Below are 15,844 nucleotides of genomic sequence, written 5' to 3' on the forward strand. Positions count from 1 at the left end.
CTATAGTTCGCGTCTGCACTCGTGACTCGTAATCGATAAGCCCTCGGCGCCTCTGCTTTTCCGCCCAAAACAAACGGTCTGTGTTTCCTTCTCACCTCACCTCACCTCACCTAGCCAAGATGCTCGACTGGATGACTGGGTCCGAGCAACCAGGTTGGTTCTACAGACTGTACTTCGCCTCGACGCGACTCATTGACGCGATTCTCATCTACAGACAACTCGAGGATGCTCGAGCCGCCCGAAACCCCGGCTCCCGTATTCGCGATCCGCGCGTTCAAGAGTGCCTTATTTGGCACGCCCGCCGCAGAGGAGGAGGAGCACGTGTCACAGCCAAAGAGAGCCCTTGGTCACCAACGAAGCAAGAGTGATTCGGCACCGTCACCCGCGCGCAACATGGCCGAAGACGAAAGCTCCAAAGCACTGACCGGCGACGCGATTAACCAGGGTTCTCCCACGAAAAGCATCCTCGTTACACCTGGCACGATATCCAATCGGCGCAAGACTGTTTCTTTCGGTGAAAGTGTTGTCGACAACGAGGGCAAACGGACTGGTAGCTCGAACAAACTGATCAAGACGCCTCCCAACCCCTCGGGCAACCTTAGCGTCCAGTGGATGTCAGGCTCATCGGACGGGAGCTCAAAACCGCGAAGCAAACTGACCCAGACACTACTCAATGCGCGCGACAACGCGTCCAAAAATGGCAAGTCGCCACAATCATCGCCCGCGAAATCCCCTACGCGTTCCCGAACGAAAGAAGACACGAGCAATGAGGATATCACCATCAACCTGGAAGACCCGCGCTCAGAGTCGGGCAAGTACTGGAAGACGGAATTCGACAACTACCGCATCCGAACCAATCGCGAAATCAAGAAACTGATCCACTACCGGTCGATCGCCAAGTCCTATGCGCGCAAGAAGGACTCCGAAGCCCTGCGGTTGGCCGACAAACTTCGGGAAGAAGAGGACAAAGTCAATGAAATGGAACGCCAGGTATCACAGCTAGCGTCCACCATGGTGGAAGGTGGCCCGCCGGCAGATAAGGAGCATTTGATTCAAGACCTGACCAAACAGACGGCTCTTGCATTGCAATACAAACAACAAGTCTTCGGTCTCCGCAAACTTCTTGAACAGCACAACGTGGTCAGCGGTGATATTGTCGATGGGCCTGAAGAACCGGCTACGCGGAATTCAACAGATGAATCGCGTCAAACCCAGTTTGCGTTGAACCAATCAAGCGCCAAGCTCGAGGAAATCAAACGCCAGCCAACCGACCTAACCACGCTCCAAGAACTGGCCCGAAGTTCGGAGCAGAAAGCCCAGGAATTGGAGAAGGAGAACACCCAGCTCAAACAGACTCTGGCGCGCGTCAAGCAGGAGATGTCGCGCTACGAGGGCCGACGCAAGGACAAGGAATCCAAATTCAAATCCCGAGAAGCGAAGCTGGAAGCACGGATCCAGGAATACCGGGACCGACTCAGGACGTCCACACAAGAGCACCGCAAGTCCGAAGAGGCGCTGAGAAGCACATTCGAAAAAGAACACCGGCGCATGCAAGACCAGATCGATCTGCTGAAGCTGAGGGTTGCCGCGACGGAGCAATACTCTTTCCGACCCGAGGGACTGCACTCCCTCAGCCCGCGAAAGAATTATACAGGTGTCCACGTCCAAGATTTCCGCGGCCACAATGCGATGCTGGAGACCGCAGAAGACGCAACCGAAGACCTCGACGCACCGCCCAGCCCAAGCCCGCGCTCCAAAGGTCGTTTCACCGGTCACTCAACGATCGGAGCCTTCGACCTCCGGCGCGCTGCGCGGGAGATCGCCGCCGAAGACGACGAGGTCACGCACTACCTCAACGAAATCCTTCCCAAATCTCACCAGACACGCACATCCCACCACGCCGAGCTCGCCGCAATGCCCCCATCATCACCGCCCGATGCCGCGGCGCTGAAATCCCATTCTCATGCCCAGGGCCGCGCGAAGTACCTGCATGCAGGAGAAGATGGTCAGCGCACGTACCGGTCTCGCTACTTGACCGAGACAGATGAGCCGGGACAGGGCCAGACATACACCCACCACCGCCAGAGATCACCCATAAAGTCAACTCTGGATTCAATATCCGGACCCCCCGCGTCCCGCACAGGCGGCTATGCCGGATCGACAATTTCAGGTGGCGAGCGGGTTGGCAAGCGGTATGGGCTCAGCGATATGCAGAGCGAGTATCTGTCACCCGAGCGTGTTGCGGCTGCCAGGTCACGGCTCAGACAGAAACACGATAGTCGCAAGAGCAGGGCGTTGGGCAAGGAGAATGTGAGGGCGGCTGTTTCGTCGGGTGCTGGGGCTGGTTGATTATTATGGATTATGCATTAGGGCTGTTTCAAGGAGAGACGGAGCAGAGGTCTTTTGGTGCTGTATTTGGCGTGCGTTTCTTGGGCTGTATCTTTTCTCAGATCCCCATTTTCTTATTTTTACTGGTCGAAGGCATGGTTGTGCTCGGTCTGTCTTTTTTCATCTGTAGACATGTTAGGGCAAGATTCTCTCACCATTTATCGGCTCGTTGCTCCCACTCGACGTACTCACTCGGTCGGCTAACGAAGCCAGCTCTCAAATTTTGGGGATTGGTAGGTATATTAACACGACGATGTATTTCTATCGAGTCGAAACAACACTGAACTGAAGTCATCTCTATCCTCCTATGTCCATGCATATAAACCGCGAAAAACCGTGTATCAAACAAGCTTGTCTATCCAGGACATCCCACCTTCAGTTTAACTCAAGCCTGGCCATCCGAGAACGAAACAACAGCCCACTTGCCACTCCAGGCCCATTTGCGGCCCTCCGAACCACCACCACCCGGCATCTGGCGCAGCTTCTCATCCTCACCCGCCGGAAGACCGACGACGGTGTCAGCCTTGCACGTCCTGAAAGCCATGACACGAATCCCCGACTTCGGGCCCATGGGGCCGATAGCAGTTGTGAAGGGGGTGGTAGGGTCCCAGGCTGCATCGTTGGTCAACTTGCGGTAGTTGAGGTCACCCTTGAACAACACCAGCTCGCTTTCCTTTAGATCATCGAACAGCTCCGGCGCAAGGTGAGGCATGCGCCAGTAGCCGCCCGGGGTAGTCCAGAACTGGTGCGGGCGGACGATCAGCTGGCCGTCTTGGTGGAACTGGCTCCATTGTTGGAAGAGAAATTGCACGTCGGAGACCTCCTTGTCTGACAGCGCCGGGTAGGTCTTGCCCGTGTCGTCGGGAGCAGTGTAAAAGGTCTGCGGATCGACGAGGGTGTTAAGCAGGTCTGAAAAGTCCTTGGGTGTCACATCGGACACAAACCACGGAAGGCGCTTGGGGTGTAGCACGATGGTTGTAGCCAGTCCGGCGGACAGCAAGTACCCGGCCAGGATCAGGTCGACGAACAGCTCAAAGCCGGAATTGTCGAGGACAATGTCGACGCGGCGTTCAGCGTCTTTCTTCTCGTTGCGTGCCTTCTGTAGCGCCGCGAAGGCAGCGTCGAGATCGTTAACGAGGATGTTCTTCTGCGATGCCTGGCGAGCCTGCGAGCCCTGCAGCTTCTGGATATCCTCGTAGGTGAGAGAGGTCAGGAGCGACAGGTCTGTCGCATTGCCCCACAGACAGATCTCACACATCTCCGAGAACAACAGCTTCTCGGCCTGCTCGACTTCTGCAGGCGACCTGCCGTCCTGGCCTTTACCGGTCTCAGCTTCGTGCGCCAGCTCGCGGTATCGTGAGGCCAGTTCGAGCACGGCAGGGCGGGAGGACTTGAAGGTAGACATCTTCTGGCGCGCAAACACGTCATATCCCTTCCAATGTTGCGACAATGAAAAAAAGGTCTCAATGCGTCGGTCTATTCATTGTCAGAACTGTCTGTTTCCGAAAAGAAAAGCTCGCATCATACAGAGGTAGCACTCCGAGTAGAGCCAGGGCACATTGTGCCAAGTAGGGTTTCCGCGCTGCTGCAGCTCCTGGTTATACTGGGCAATATCGGCATGGCCATCATCGGTAAGGGGTCTAGTAAAACAGTTCATGTCAATTTTGGCATCAAACCCGAAGAAAATCACTCACGTCAGCTGCCGGTCATGCTGCAGCTCGTACTTCAGCGTGGCTAATTTCTCAATGATGTTCTTGCCCTCCTGGCGCTTCTCCTCGTCATTGACATCGCCGACTGTGCGGTGCAGATCATCGATAGCACCGGTCTATATTCGTTACATCCAATCAGCGCCGGAACTTGGATCTGAAGCGGCAAGCTTACGATGATGACGGGCCATCGCTCATGGGCGGAGACTGAGGCGAAGCTCGACTTGTCGGAGGTGAGATATTGGGCTGGCGGAGTCAGCTGGGCGGCGGAGTATAGGCCGAGGCGACAGACTCACGGGTCTTCGGATCGAATTCCATAATTATGGTGGTGAGTCTAATTCGGGAGAGGGGGAGAGGAAGAAAAACAGAAACATGGAGGGGCAGAATGGAGGGGCAGCACACCGCCCCCGTGGATGATATGATGATCTACGCAAAGTAGTACAAACAATAGCCAGCCAAGGTGGTATCCTCCTCATACATACAAAGAAGCAATTCTAGGGTCTGATCCAACGCCAAAAATTCCTGATATATCATTTCATCTGGTCTGGTCGCATCACATCATCGACGACATAATCGAGTTTTGCGCATATGCCTGAAACCGAAGTCAGCTATCACTCGGTCCAATTGAGAGGACGGTCTGTACTTACCATGGGCTTAATGTCCGGGTGCGGCACCGCGTCGAATACCTGGTACTCCAGCTTGAGCTCGGGCCCGACATTGATATAGGCACCCTTGTTCTCCGTCGAGTCGCAGTACTTGGGAGCTGAGAAGACCGTGATACACCGGCCATCGTGCTCGACTTCATATCCATTCATGCGGACTTCGTGCGATCGAATGACGGCCTCAAGGCCGTTGTTCTCGCAGAAGCGCTTGGTCACGTCCGGACCAAATTGAAGGCCGACACCGCGCTTGCTGGGACCGCGCCCGGGTTCGGTCTGCGGGTCTGTCCAGAGCATCTCCATCATCAGGCCTGACTGACCCGGCTGGCGTTGGTTGTGGCGGTTGAGTTTCCGGATATCCTCCAGCGTTGTCTTGTCGTCAGAGAAGAGACCGCCGTGCAGCACGAGGTACTTTTCGCCAATCAAGGTGGCTAATGGCAAGGCCGAGAAGGACTCGGAGAACACCTTGAATACCCGCTCATTGTACTTGGCGCGACACTCGCCTTCAAACCCGTATACCTTGTTCATGTCATCTGTCTCGTGGTTGCCGCGGTTGAGGAAAAGACCGTTCGGCCGCAGCCATTTATATGCGTAGAGGAGCAGGGCAATCTCAGTGGACCACGAGCCACGGTCAACAAAGTCACCATTGAAGAGATAGGCATGGGTATCGGAGGGGTACCCATTCCGGCGGAAGATCTCTAGCAGATCGAAGAATTGACCTATAATCCAGTAAGCGCTCGTCCTCATCTTCAACATCTGTCCAAGCATACCGTGTGTGTCACCGCAAACCGTCAGCTTCTTGCCCGCATCCACTCCAATTTCCACCATCGTCGGCTCGGCATACACGAGATCCTTCACAGCCTTGATGATCTGGAAGACATACTTGCGGTGGATCTTCTTGCCATCCTTGAACCGCTGGACCATGTCGTCGATAAACTCCTGTGTCATTTCGTCCCCGAGGCGCACGCCGTCGTAGCCATCCTCGACCTGGATCGCATTGATATCCAAATCCTCGAACGCAGATGGCGGATCGGAAACCTCAATGGCCTTCTCAAATTCTAGCCGGCGCACCAATTTCTCGCAGTCTGCCAGCTTAAGCTTCGCATCGCGGTTGCCGGGCTCGCGCTTCACCACCGCCTTGAAATCCTTGAGGGCCGCCTTGTAATCGAGGATGGCCGTGTTGGCCAGGGCACGACGCCAGTAGGCCTAGACAAACAAAGCCAATTTTAGTTCCGCGTGACTCGGTCAATCCGCAGGTACAGACAGGGGACCAACCTTGACATAGTTGGGGTCCAATTCCAACGCCTTAGTCGCATCCGCAAGGGCGTAACCAAAAGCCTCGAGTTTGATTTGGGCCTAATTAGAGTCAGAGTCAGCAAATGCCGTCCGAGGGTGATCGTGGCCACCGGCAGATCGTCGCACGCACCTGGGCCCGGTTGCAAAAGAACGAAGGCTCTTTGTCATACTTGGCGATGGCCTGGTCATAAAACTCGACAGCCGTGGGCCAGTCATGCTGGGCAAAGGCCTTGTTGCCTTGCACCTTGAGCGCGGTGGCGGCTTCTTGGTCTGAAGCCATTGGGAGGGGCACGAGACTGGATCGGGGAGATGCCGGGGGAGGAAAGAGGGGATGTGAGTGCGGCGTGGAAGGAGAGAAAGAGAACGAGAACGAGTCCAGTCCCGTGTTCGCAGTCGTAGGGCTTGAGAGTGAGAGAGAAAGGTGGAGAAAGAAAGAAAGTGTTGCTTCCAAAAAGTTGTAGGGCGATTTCCTCCGGGCTTGGCATCCAGCGTCCTTCTGGAAGCCTCTCTGTCTCTCTCTCTCTTCTCCCTTCCCTCACCTCACCTCATTCCCTCCCACCATGTCCTTCTACGCAGCACCAAACCACCAGCGGAGTCTGCGCGCCTGCATGGTCTGCTCCGTCGTCCAAACACACACGGTAAGACTTTGTCCATTCCCCACCTCCAGTCCAGCACGGACGCTGACCACACGCCCCGAGTAGAAATTCATGCGCGACGGCTGTCCAAACTGCGAGAACGTCCTTCAACTCAGCGGAAACACCGACGCCATCCAAGAATGCACGTCGCAGGTCTTCGAGGGGTTGATTGCCGTACGCGACCCGAACGCCAGCTGGGTGGCGCGCTGGCAACGGTTGAATAACTATGTCCCGGGGACATATGCGACCAAAGTGACGGGGACGGTGGGTGATTTCTCGCTGGGTTATTGAGACGAAATATGGGCTAACAGTTGCTATTTGCGTGGATTGTAGCTCCCGGAATATATTATCAACAGCCTCGAGGATTCCGGTGTCAAATACGTTCCCCGCGACGGAAGCACCGGTGAGGAAGAGTCATGAATTATTTGTCGTGGATACCTTTTTTCTACTACCCAGCCATCCTCTTGGGGTTCGCACACTTTTTGCAATATTTTCGGGCCGTTCAGGAGTTAATGGTCGCAAGCATCGGGATTGGCTTCACATATTTTTGTCTTCAATGTTCTAGGGAATCGGCTACTCGGCCCCATGGCTGCTTTTCTTAGTGAGCGTCTCTACAATTATCGGTCTAGGTGTCCCATATTATACAACCGCGGGCTCTGGCAATAGACTAAACGAAGGCGATCAGGAGCATGTCTTGTCTATGAAATGTACAGATCCTTTTTGAATTGGCATGAACTCGTGTCAAAAAGATAGTAAAATAAAACAACCAAATGCGCTCATTAGTTTTCAATAACAAAGGAAAGAAGAAGAGTCCTCAACCAGTCTACAGGAGCTTGATGATCTTCTCGATGCTCTCCAGGAGGATATCGGCTGTAAAAGAAAGTAGGTCAGCGAAGGGATTCATGACGAACAGGAGGAAAAGAAAACATACCGTGATGCTTCTGGAAGACCAGCATGGGGCGCAGACGGACAGCGCTCTGGCCGCTGCCACCAATGTTGACACCGACCTGCTTGGCCTTGGCCAGGAACGTGTCCCGGTGGGGAGTGTCCCAGGCAATGAAGGTACCCTGGCCCTTACCGCGCAGGTTCTGGAAGTGCTCGGGGTACTTCTGGGCGAGACCCTGGAGACCAGCATACAGGTAGTCACCGGTGATTCGGGTGTTCTCGACCAGACCCAGGCGCTCGACCTCCTCGATGATGCCGCGGAAGATCAGGGCGCGCGAGGGGTCACCCATCCAGGTGTTGAACTGGCGGTAAGGCTTGTTGGGCCGCAGGGCCGGGTTGCCATAGTAGTAACCGGCGGTCTGGGCCTTCTTGGAGAAGGTCACCATGTCGGGAGGGGTCTCGAGGTTCCAGTGGTCGTGGGCCCAGAACTTGCCCGTGGCGCCGACACCGGTCTGCACCTCGTCGACGATGAACAGCACGTTGTTGCGCTTGGTGATCTCGCGCAGGCCGCGGAAGAAAGCGGGAGAGGCGTGGTTGTCGCCACCCTCGGACTGGATGGGCTCGACCATCACCGCCGCGACGGGGTTGTGGAAGGTCTTGATCAGCTGTTCCACCTCCTGTAGGCAGCGCTGCTCCTCGGCCGCGTTCTCCTGGGCGTGCTCCTCTAGAGGGTACTTCAGGGTGGGGAAGGTGGCCTGGGGCCAGTCGAAGGCCGGGATATCAAGCTTGTGGATGGGCTTGCTGCGGGTGGTGGACAGGGAGCCGAAGAGACGGCCGTGGAAGGCCGACTTGAAGGAGAGAATGGACAGTTGGGGGGAGCCAGGGCCCTGGTTCACCATGGTCGATTTCAGCTCCTCTTCGGTGAACTCGACCTCCGGGCCACCGCGCTGCAGCTGGCGGTAGTACATGAAGGCCGCCTTGTACGCGGTCTCGTTGGCATCAGAGCCGGCCATGGCGGTGAACACCTGGTTCAGACCCTTGGGAGCGGCCCTGAGGATACCGGTCTTCAGGATGTGCGACCAATCCGCGGAGGGGAAGTTACCCAGTGCCGGGCGGTTGATCAGCGAAGTGATCATCTCCGGCGACTGCGCGACCTTCTGGAGGTGCGGGTTGTTGTACCCGACCGGGATAGAGGCGATCTGAGCGTAGCTGCATGCAATTAGCGGGGATCAATTGGAAGGAAACAAAATCGAAAACTTACACATCGAGCAGCTTGTTGCCGTCCAGATCCGAGATGCTAGAAAGGAGAGAAGAAACGAGTCAGCTTCCGCACTGGGCGGAAGGGAGGGACAAGCATACTAGTTGCCAACGGATTGAGTGTAGTCAGTCAGCATGTTCAAGCTGCGCACGTCAAAGACCTCATCCAGCTCGGCGGCAGCGGCCTTGTTCTTGGGGCCGGGAATGGCCGTGTTGACGGAGGGAGCGGAGGGCTCATTGGGGAAGAAGGGCTGCTCCGCACGCAGGCGGGCGGTAGTCGACAGAGCCCGAGCGGCGGGAAGTCGGGCGGCACGCAGCTTGGTGCTGCAGCGGAGGACGGAAGACATGGTGAATTCTTCTTCTCTTCTGGTGTTGCTGAAGGGGAGAGGGGAAAAAAAGTGGAAGACGAGGGGGACAGGTTTATATCCAGGCGCACCCCACACGGTTATCAGCCATCAGATCAAGGGAGCTTGGACCTGCTTCGGCGGTGTAGGCGAATCAGAAGCCCCGGATACCGGCAACCCGCCGAGTGCGAAGATGTGGGGTTTGTCTGCTTTGGGTAAGTCTACGCTGTGGCAGCCGGCGGTGATGAGGTAATTCGGAGACGGACTCAATGGCTGCGACGCAAAGTGCCGAACAGGGTGGACATTCCAACCCGAAAAGGCCGAGGTGAATCCGGGGGTTGTTAGGTTTCTGCTGTGGTTGAGGCTATCATGTCATGAAACGGCGTGTGTGTATAAGAACAGGGTACGGTGGATCAGGTGATTTTTTTCGACTCTAGTCAAATCAATTGATTCTGGGATATTTCAATGATCATGTCCACCACAGTTGGATAGCAACCCATATTCTGTAATTTATTTGCTCGGTGTCCTGATCAATCTCGAGAGTAGGGGGACCATCATAGCTGCTGGTTCCATGACTCAGTTGGTTAGAGCGTGGTGCTAATAACGCCAAAATCAGGGTACGTTTCTTTTTTTGGATGACATTTGGTGGTGGCATTTGGCGATGAATTGAGTTGATTCTTGTTTTCCCCTGTTCGCAGCAGAATTCTTACGAGCGATTGGGCTGAAGAAAGAATCGCTAAGGCCTAGCTAGGATACAATGCAGCGCTGAGAGAGATATATATATATCCAAGTCGACTATTACATGGTGTCATTGGTTTTATTGCCCAGCTGCTCCCTTGGTTGCAACTATGATCTCCGGCATTGGAGACCAGCCGGCCGTGGCCATTGCACCAGGATTGACTCTTTACGAGATTTTTCAAAGTACTAGTTCATATGGGCACATCCCTAGTGATGAAGCTGAAAGATTTTCCACTCAGAAAATATGCTCTGATATATCTGGCATATTCCGTGGGCAATCATCAAACAATGCTGACTATCGCACGTTGATCCAGCAGTGGACGTGCAAACTGCCATCCAGGATATTATTATGTCTGGCATGGTCAATGTCGACTATACCCTCGTTTCGATGGTTTGAACACTGATTGGCCCATTAGTGCTTGATCGACAATCTAGATCTGCTATTACGCCGGCCAAAGCCGAGAATATTATTGATAGAGAATAGCACTGTAGGAATAACTAGTAGGTCGGCTCCGCCGCTGGTGACATGCCCCGCGTCCTTCAGCTGAAGAAGGATTCGCCAAGACATAGTTAGACTGAAAGAGATAAGACCCCTGGGGCGGCAGTTGTAGATCGCCCTGTGCCCATCTGTTGATCCTGAAGGATCCGCATGGGATCTCATCAGAGAAGGTGGTAGTTACGTCAAAATCCTTGAAGGATCTGATTGTTTTCTGCTAATACCTTAAGGAACAAATTCGTGTCATTAATTTAGCATAATGTCATCCAATAGCATGCCAACTGTACGCCCAGCTGTCGTATCGCAATATACACTTGAAAGAGCTTTTATATGGATATCCAAAACCAAAGCCAGAAAGCCACAAGGAAAGATGAATAATAGCCGAGTGGTCGTACAAATAGATATAAATCAATTAAGAACCGCGCCGATCATCAAACGGCGAACCCGACGCCATCTCGCGGCAGCGTTGAAGAAGAGGCATCACTAGTCGCGGATGTATACATGGTGCCACTGTTCTTCCGCTCAAAGCTATCCGCCGGCGTGATGGCACGGGTCGTCTCCGAAGTGATATTGTAGGCATGACCCGAAGCGCCCTTGCCAGGAGTGCAGGTCTCCACGTAGTGCTCCATTTCCACAGTGCGCATGATTGCGAAGCGGTCATCGTAGCCGGGCTGGCGAGAGTCGTCGTTGATCAGGCGCGAGTTGCGGGAGCGGCCAGTGCTGGAGAATAGGTTGTTCTTGGAGCGGGATCGTGGACCATAATTGTAGCTGATGTTGCGAGTCGATTGGAGAAGATGGGGGAGGAAGGCTGCGATGAGGGGACGGAGAGCGGGTGCAGAGCAGCATATCTAAATTATGTTAGTATGTATGCCACTGACCAAAGGGAACAGTAAGTGGGAAGCATACCAAGCCCAGGTTGATTTCAACAGCCGCTGCAACCAACACTGGCCATCCCAGCCAGGTCGAGTCGTATCCGACTACCATGCTCTTCCACACATATACTGTTCGGACGGATCCGGCAACATTAACCACGACTCCTAGTCCAAAGATGGAGATGACTGCAAGTCGCTGACGAGCGGGCAGTTTCAGGCTCCAGATCAGCGGCATGGGTAGCGCCGTGACGAGGAAGTCGGTGAAGATATTTATGACACTCGCCGAGAAGACGATAGCCCCGTCGTTCATGCAGGTATATGGCTCCTGGGGGCTAACCTGCCAATATGCCTTGATAGGATTGCATTGGAAGATGCTGATCAAAGTGAATGTCGCGCAAGAAAGGCCGACGAAGACCATCGCCCCGATAAACGCCCAGTTGAACAGCATAAAGTTGCCCTTGCTCGCCCCCAGCAGACGCCGACAGAACCATAGAAGCGAGATCTTGGTAAAGCCCGACGCCATCGAGAACATGATTTGGAAGCAGAGATTCAGCTTCTGTACGGTCGAGAGCCATGCGGGGGGAATGTCCCAGATGTGTCTATTCCAGCCCCATTCCTCCGTCGCAATCGAGGTCACCACTGCCATCCCGACGGAGAAAGCCAGGCCAATGACAACCAGGACGTCATCAACGCCGGCACTGCATGTGATGCGTAGGCGGGTAAAGATCCGGAGCAGAACCACCAGGAATGCTAACGATATACAGACGACGTTCACAACTAGAACGCCGTGGCCGCGGGTAGGAGGGTCAATGTAGTTGGGTGTCGGCCATGTTTCCAGGACTGACATCGGAGGGGACTTCATGGCGGGAGACTCGGGTATCAGCAGTCGTTATAGAGGGAATAAAATTGGTCTCTGTGTACTATCGCCGGCGAGCAGCGACCACGTCCATGGCCCGATCAAATGCTGAGTTGGAAATAATAAAGAGTGAGGATAATAATGAGCCGCAATGTATTTACGTGCTCACATTCAAAAAGAACGAGAGAGAGAGAGAGACGGAAAGAAAGAGAGCGGAAATATCACCCTCTCCACCCCGGGACCCATGCAGATTATATGAATTCCTAGTTGTGGGTGGTTCGATCGCAGAGAGGTCCGGATCTATACTACTCCACAGTAGTCAAGGCTAGGCAAAGGGTCGTTGGGCGAATGGCCGATCCCTGTCCGCGTTTAACTTTGCCAGGAGCGACTCAGCGCACGGAATCGGTCATCTCCATAATTCGCCTGTCGATGAGCCCTGGCCAAAACTTTCAATAAAAGTCCACCAGCGACCGACGCGAGTGCGAAAGCAGTAGCACGCCCGAGGCCGACCAGAGTTGAAAGGTGAGGGCGGGCGACGATAGGCAGATCCAGAGCCCCATCGTTCGGCTGGCTCCACCATCCAATACAAAGAGGCCTGTGAAAGCGAGGGTGGGCGGCACTCGACCCTTGGCTGTCCTTCAGGAACAGACCGAGCGAACGGCCATCGTTAGGCCCTCGCGTGTCCGACTGCACTTTCGCCACTAGCGGTGCCCTGAAAGACCAGCCAGAGCGTGCGCACGGAGATGCCGGCTGAAGTGGCCCGTCCGCAGGTTTCAGTTGCATTCGCGTAAAGGCGCTAGCGGGATTGTCAATTGCCACCCGAGGATGAAGGAACAATAGAGATGGCCCCCATTTGCTTGTCATTGTCAGACCATCAGACCGGAAATTCGACAACTACAACCACGGTAAAACATTATTCTACCCCTCCCCTGCCCTCGAGCCGAACCAGGCCAGAGCGAAGTCCTGCGGTTCGTATCGGGGGGGACCGATCGTCGTGTCGGTCCACTCCGCATTGGCTGATCCGGATCAGAGCGGAGTCCGGCCAAGTCTTGCCGAGCAGATCCAGACACGATGAGACTCCAGAACAAAGTGAAAGACAATCGATTGATCTACACACTAGGGAGTATTTTTCAGTCCACCGAGTTGATCGACCGAGTTCTGGAAACCTCAGTTTCCAGACATCTGACTCGAGTGTGGATTTAGAAAGCATAACACAGTCACTAGCACACTTGTGGGTCGATTGTGATGATTTGCAGCGTAGATCATTTGAGCAAATAGCAAATGCCGATCCCAGTCGCTACTTGAAACCCGGGGTGTATGATTCACGTTTGAGATAGAGTTGTAATGGTCTCATCAGACTTACACAGCCATTGTTATGCATGTCTTGCACAGACTTGAATTTCAAGGCGAAGAAGAGGAAAAGGGAACAAATCAAATTTAGAGTTCTCTAAAGAGACAATCTTTGGTCGTCTCTATAACAGTCTTTGAACAACGTCGCTAATAAAAACAAACAAATGCGAGAACCCACACGCTGTCGAATGTATGCCCGAAATATCAATTTTGACTCGCTCAATCAAATGCACCACAACCTTCTGTCCCCTTCCCATGTCCCTTCTCTAGTCCGCAATTGACACTCCTTTTGCATCGAAATTCAAACAGACTGCTCAGATTTGGTAGGAACATCCACAACAACAGTCGAAGCATCCGACGCAGCAGATACTGGGCTCGCCACCACCTTCGTCCGAAGCGCGCCACGGATATCCGCCACGCTGCGCTCCTTCCAAGCCGGGAAACCGGACTGGCTAAGCGGGAATAATACCAGATTGTCCTCGCTATTTATGAACTCGTTCACATCTGGCGGCGGGGTGGCTGTGATAACGTCTAGCTCCACGGCAATTTGCCGACAGTATGTGTCCATGGGTAGATCATTCACGTCCTCGCCGAAAGGGTTTTCGATTTCGCTGCCGATGGTGGCAAGGCCGAGGATAATGTATGCCGCCACTTTTGAGGGACATCGTTAATAAGTGATTAAATAAATGGTATGTTGAGGGAGTAATGGCACGTACCAATTGAGGCTGGGATGGTGACCCAGTTGAGCGACTGGTATAGCTGGAAGGGAAGAACTAAGACATAGATCCATGATATTTGGGATATGGCAATGCTGTACGCCATTGGTAGAGGGGTATCGAGGACGCGCTCGGTACCCGTCAGGACTTCATTCAGTGAGGACATCCCGGTAACTGATATTTAGTTAGACTTTCAGACAAAAAAAAAGACAAATTTAGCTTCAACATACTGACTTGCCCCTGGTGCAGGCTGGAAGAAAGTGTACCATTCGCCACGCACGAGTCAATATAAGCAGAGAGATGGTTGAGGATTTCCAGAGGCAAATGACCCAACGGCTTCTTAGACCGCTTGATCAATTTGCGCGGATTGGACTCCGCAAACGAGACCCCCAGGTATTCTCCAGTGGACTTCCACAGTGTCTTCCGTGGTGGGTTGACAACGCGACTGTCATGAGCATCGCGGGCGAAAGTATTCAAGTGTCCAACGAGGCCGGCGATATCGTCATATGCGATATCTGGCTCAAATCGGAGCTTGTGTTTGAGAGCAACGGCAAAAGCCAGGATAAGATTCATCGCCGTACTTTTGACAATTCGGGTTGGTTACTTGTCCATGATTTGCTTGGAGGGTCACATACAGCTTTTTCAGAAGATCTTCTTTGCCCTGTTCTCCTTCTCGTTCGGATGTATTGACCCAGATCGTACGGGCAATGTTGCGAGAGGTCTGGATCAGAAGGGACCAGTACTTTCGACCGTCTGCCCATCTTGATAGCATCGAGGTCAGCCAATGTCGTCCTAAGTAGACGGAGAACAATACCTCTCGTAAGCTGTGGAGCTGCGAAAGGAGAGCGCCAATCCCACCACGAAACCCAGCACGGTGAGGAGGATGTCATTGACTCCAACTATATAGCAATTGCATCAATAAACGAGGCATAGACCCAAGGTATTCTGGTAAACTTACTGTTATGAACGTATTTGCAGAAGCAGGTAATGAACGTCGACCAAGCCCCCACGAAGAGAATAGGCAGGATCATCTTCGGCATGATACTGCCATGCATCCGCATGAAGACGGGCCATTTGGAATGCTTGTCCATATTTCGCGGTCCATGCTGTGTGTAGAAATCCGAAATCGTCAGCGCTGAATCGCGTTCATCTGCTCCAGATATGATGGCATACAAAGTAGTGCTCCAGCTCGCTGGTATTCCGACGATCGAGATGGAACTGCGAGTCCCGCGAATTGGCTAGATGCTCCATGTAGGTCGGTCGCGGTGTCAGCCGGCCAATTGAGGAGCCCTGGTCCTTTTTCTCGTGATGCTGGACTTGCTCATGGTGGACGTCGTGCGAGCGCACCTCAGCTGGGACGGGAGCCGGTCCATTGTCGGTGGAGGGATTGGCTTCAGAACTTGGTTCACTGTGGGCTGGCGGAGGACTGCTATCTTCCGTCATAATGAGCGACTTTTTGGAGATTTTGTAACAATCAGAAAAGATGGGTCCGCAATAAGTGTAGGACCGGGTCGGAGTCTTGTAAAATTGACGGTGGAGAAAAAAAGAAAACGAACTCAGGAGATAGAAGAGAATGGGATCCGGGGTGAAACGGATTTTGTGAAGGCATGAAATTTTGAAACAGCTTTGACCAATTGATCAGGGGC

General features: G+C 53.7%; 7 protein-coding genes across 7 annotated transcripts; 2 read left to right on the forward strand and 5 right to left on the reverse strand.

Moving 5' to 3' along the window:
• Nucleotides 1-119: 119 nt before the first annotated feature.
• Nucleotides 120-2,349, forward strand: N7474_002023 (uncharacterized protein; the record flags this gene model as incomplete). Its single annotated transcript, XM_057193438.1, has 2 exons — nt 120-153; nt 215-2,349. The coding sequence occupies 2 exons, from the start codon at nt 120-122 to the stop codon at nt 2,347-2,349; spliced, it is 2,169 nt and encodes a 722-aa protein (XP_057058391.1).
• Nucleotides 2,350-2,773: 424 nt separating this feature from the next.
• Nucleotides 2,774-4,412, reverse strand: N7474_002024 (damage-control phosphatase ARMT1 family protein; the record flags this gene model as incomplete). The annotated part of the gene is made up of 5 exons (XM_057193439.1): nt 2,774-3,864; nt 3,916-4,028; nt 4,083-4,213; nt 4,270-4,340; nt 4,391-4,412. 5 exons carry the CDS (start codon nt 4,410-4,412, stop codon nt 2,774-2,776), a joined length of 1,428 nt encoding a protein of 475 aa, XP_057058392.1.
• Nucleotides 4,413-4,647: 235 nt separating this feature from the next.
• Nucleotides 4,648-6,329, reverse strand: ppt1 (protein serine/threonine phosphatase PPT1; the record flags this gene model as incomplete). Its single annotated transcript, XM_057193440.1, has 5 exons — nt 4,648-4,686; nt 4,742-5,472; nt 5,524-5,959; nt 6,029-6,109; nt 6,180-6,329. The coding sequence occupies 5 exons, from the start codon at nt 6,327-6,329 to the stop codon at nt 4,648-4,650; spliced, it is 1,437 nt and encodes a 478-aa protein (XP_057058393.1).
• A 280-nt stretch (nt 6,330-6,609) lies between these two features.
• On the forward strand, nt 6,610-7,104 carry spt4 (transcription elongation factor SPT4; the record flags this gene model as incomplete). Its single annotated transcript, XM_057193441.1, has 3 exons — nt 6,610-6,687; nt 6,751-6,948; nt 7,018-7,104. 3 exons carry the CDS (start codon nt 6,610-6,612, stop codon nt 7,102-7,104), a joined length of 363 nt encoding a protein of 120 aa, XP_057058394.1.
• Nucleotides 7,105-7,507: 403 nt separating this feature from the next.
• gatA (4-aminobutyrate transaminase gatA) lies at nt 7,508-9,173 on the reverse strand (the record flags this gene model as incomplete). The annotated part of the gene is made up of 4 exons (XM_057193442.1): nt 7,508-7,554; nt 7,616-8,778; nt 8,831-8,866; nt 8,929-9,173. The coding sequence occupies 4 exons, from the start codon at nt 9,171-9,173 to the stop codon at nt 7,508-7,510; spliced, it is 1,491 nt and encodes a 496-aa protein (XP_057058395.1).
• A 1,662-nt stretch (nt 9,174-10,835) lies between these two features.
• Nucleotides 10,836-12,138, reverse strand: N7474_002028 (uncharacterized protein; the record flags this gene model as incomplete). The annotated part of the gene is made up of 2 exons (XM_057193443.1): nt 10,836-11,252; nt 11,311-12,138. The coding sequence occupies 2 exons, from the start codon at nt 12,136-12,138 to the stop codon at nt 10,836-10,838; spliced, it is 1,245 nt and encodes a 414-aa protein (XP_057058396.1).
• A 1,645-nt stretch (nt 12,139-13,783) lies between these two features.
• N7474_002029 (bestrophin family protein) lies at nt 13,784-15,641 on the reverse strand (the record flags this gene model as incomplete). Its single annotated transcript, XM_057193444.1, has 7 exons — nt 13,784-14,133; nt 14,199-14,372; nt 14,429-14,778; nt 14,834-14,959; nt 15,013-15,097; nt 15,157-15,304; nt 15,372-15,641. 7 exons carry the CDS (start codon nt 15,639-15,641, stop codon nt 13,784-13,786), a joined length of 1,503 nt encoding a protein of 500 aa, XP_057058397.1.
• Between the last annotated feature and the right edge of the window lie 203 nt (nt 15,642-15,844).

This window comes from Penicillium riverlandense (assembly GCF_028828495.1).
Source record: "Penicillium riverlandense strain IBT 135883 chromosome Unknown utg000001l_segment0_segment0, whole genome shotgun sequence".
Classification (NCBI taxonomy): domain Eukaryota; kingdom Fungi; phylum Ascomycota; class Eurotiomycetes; order Eurotiales; family Aspergillaceae; genus Penicillium; species Penicillium riverlandense.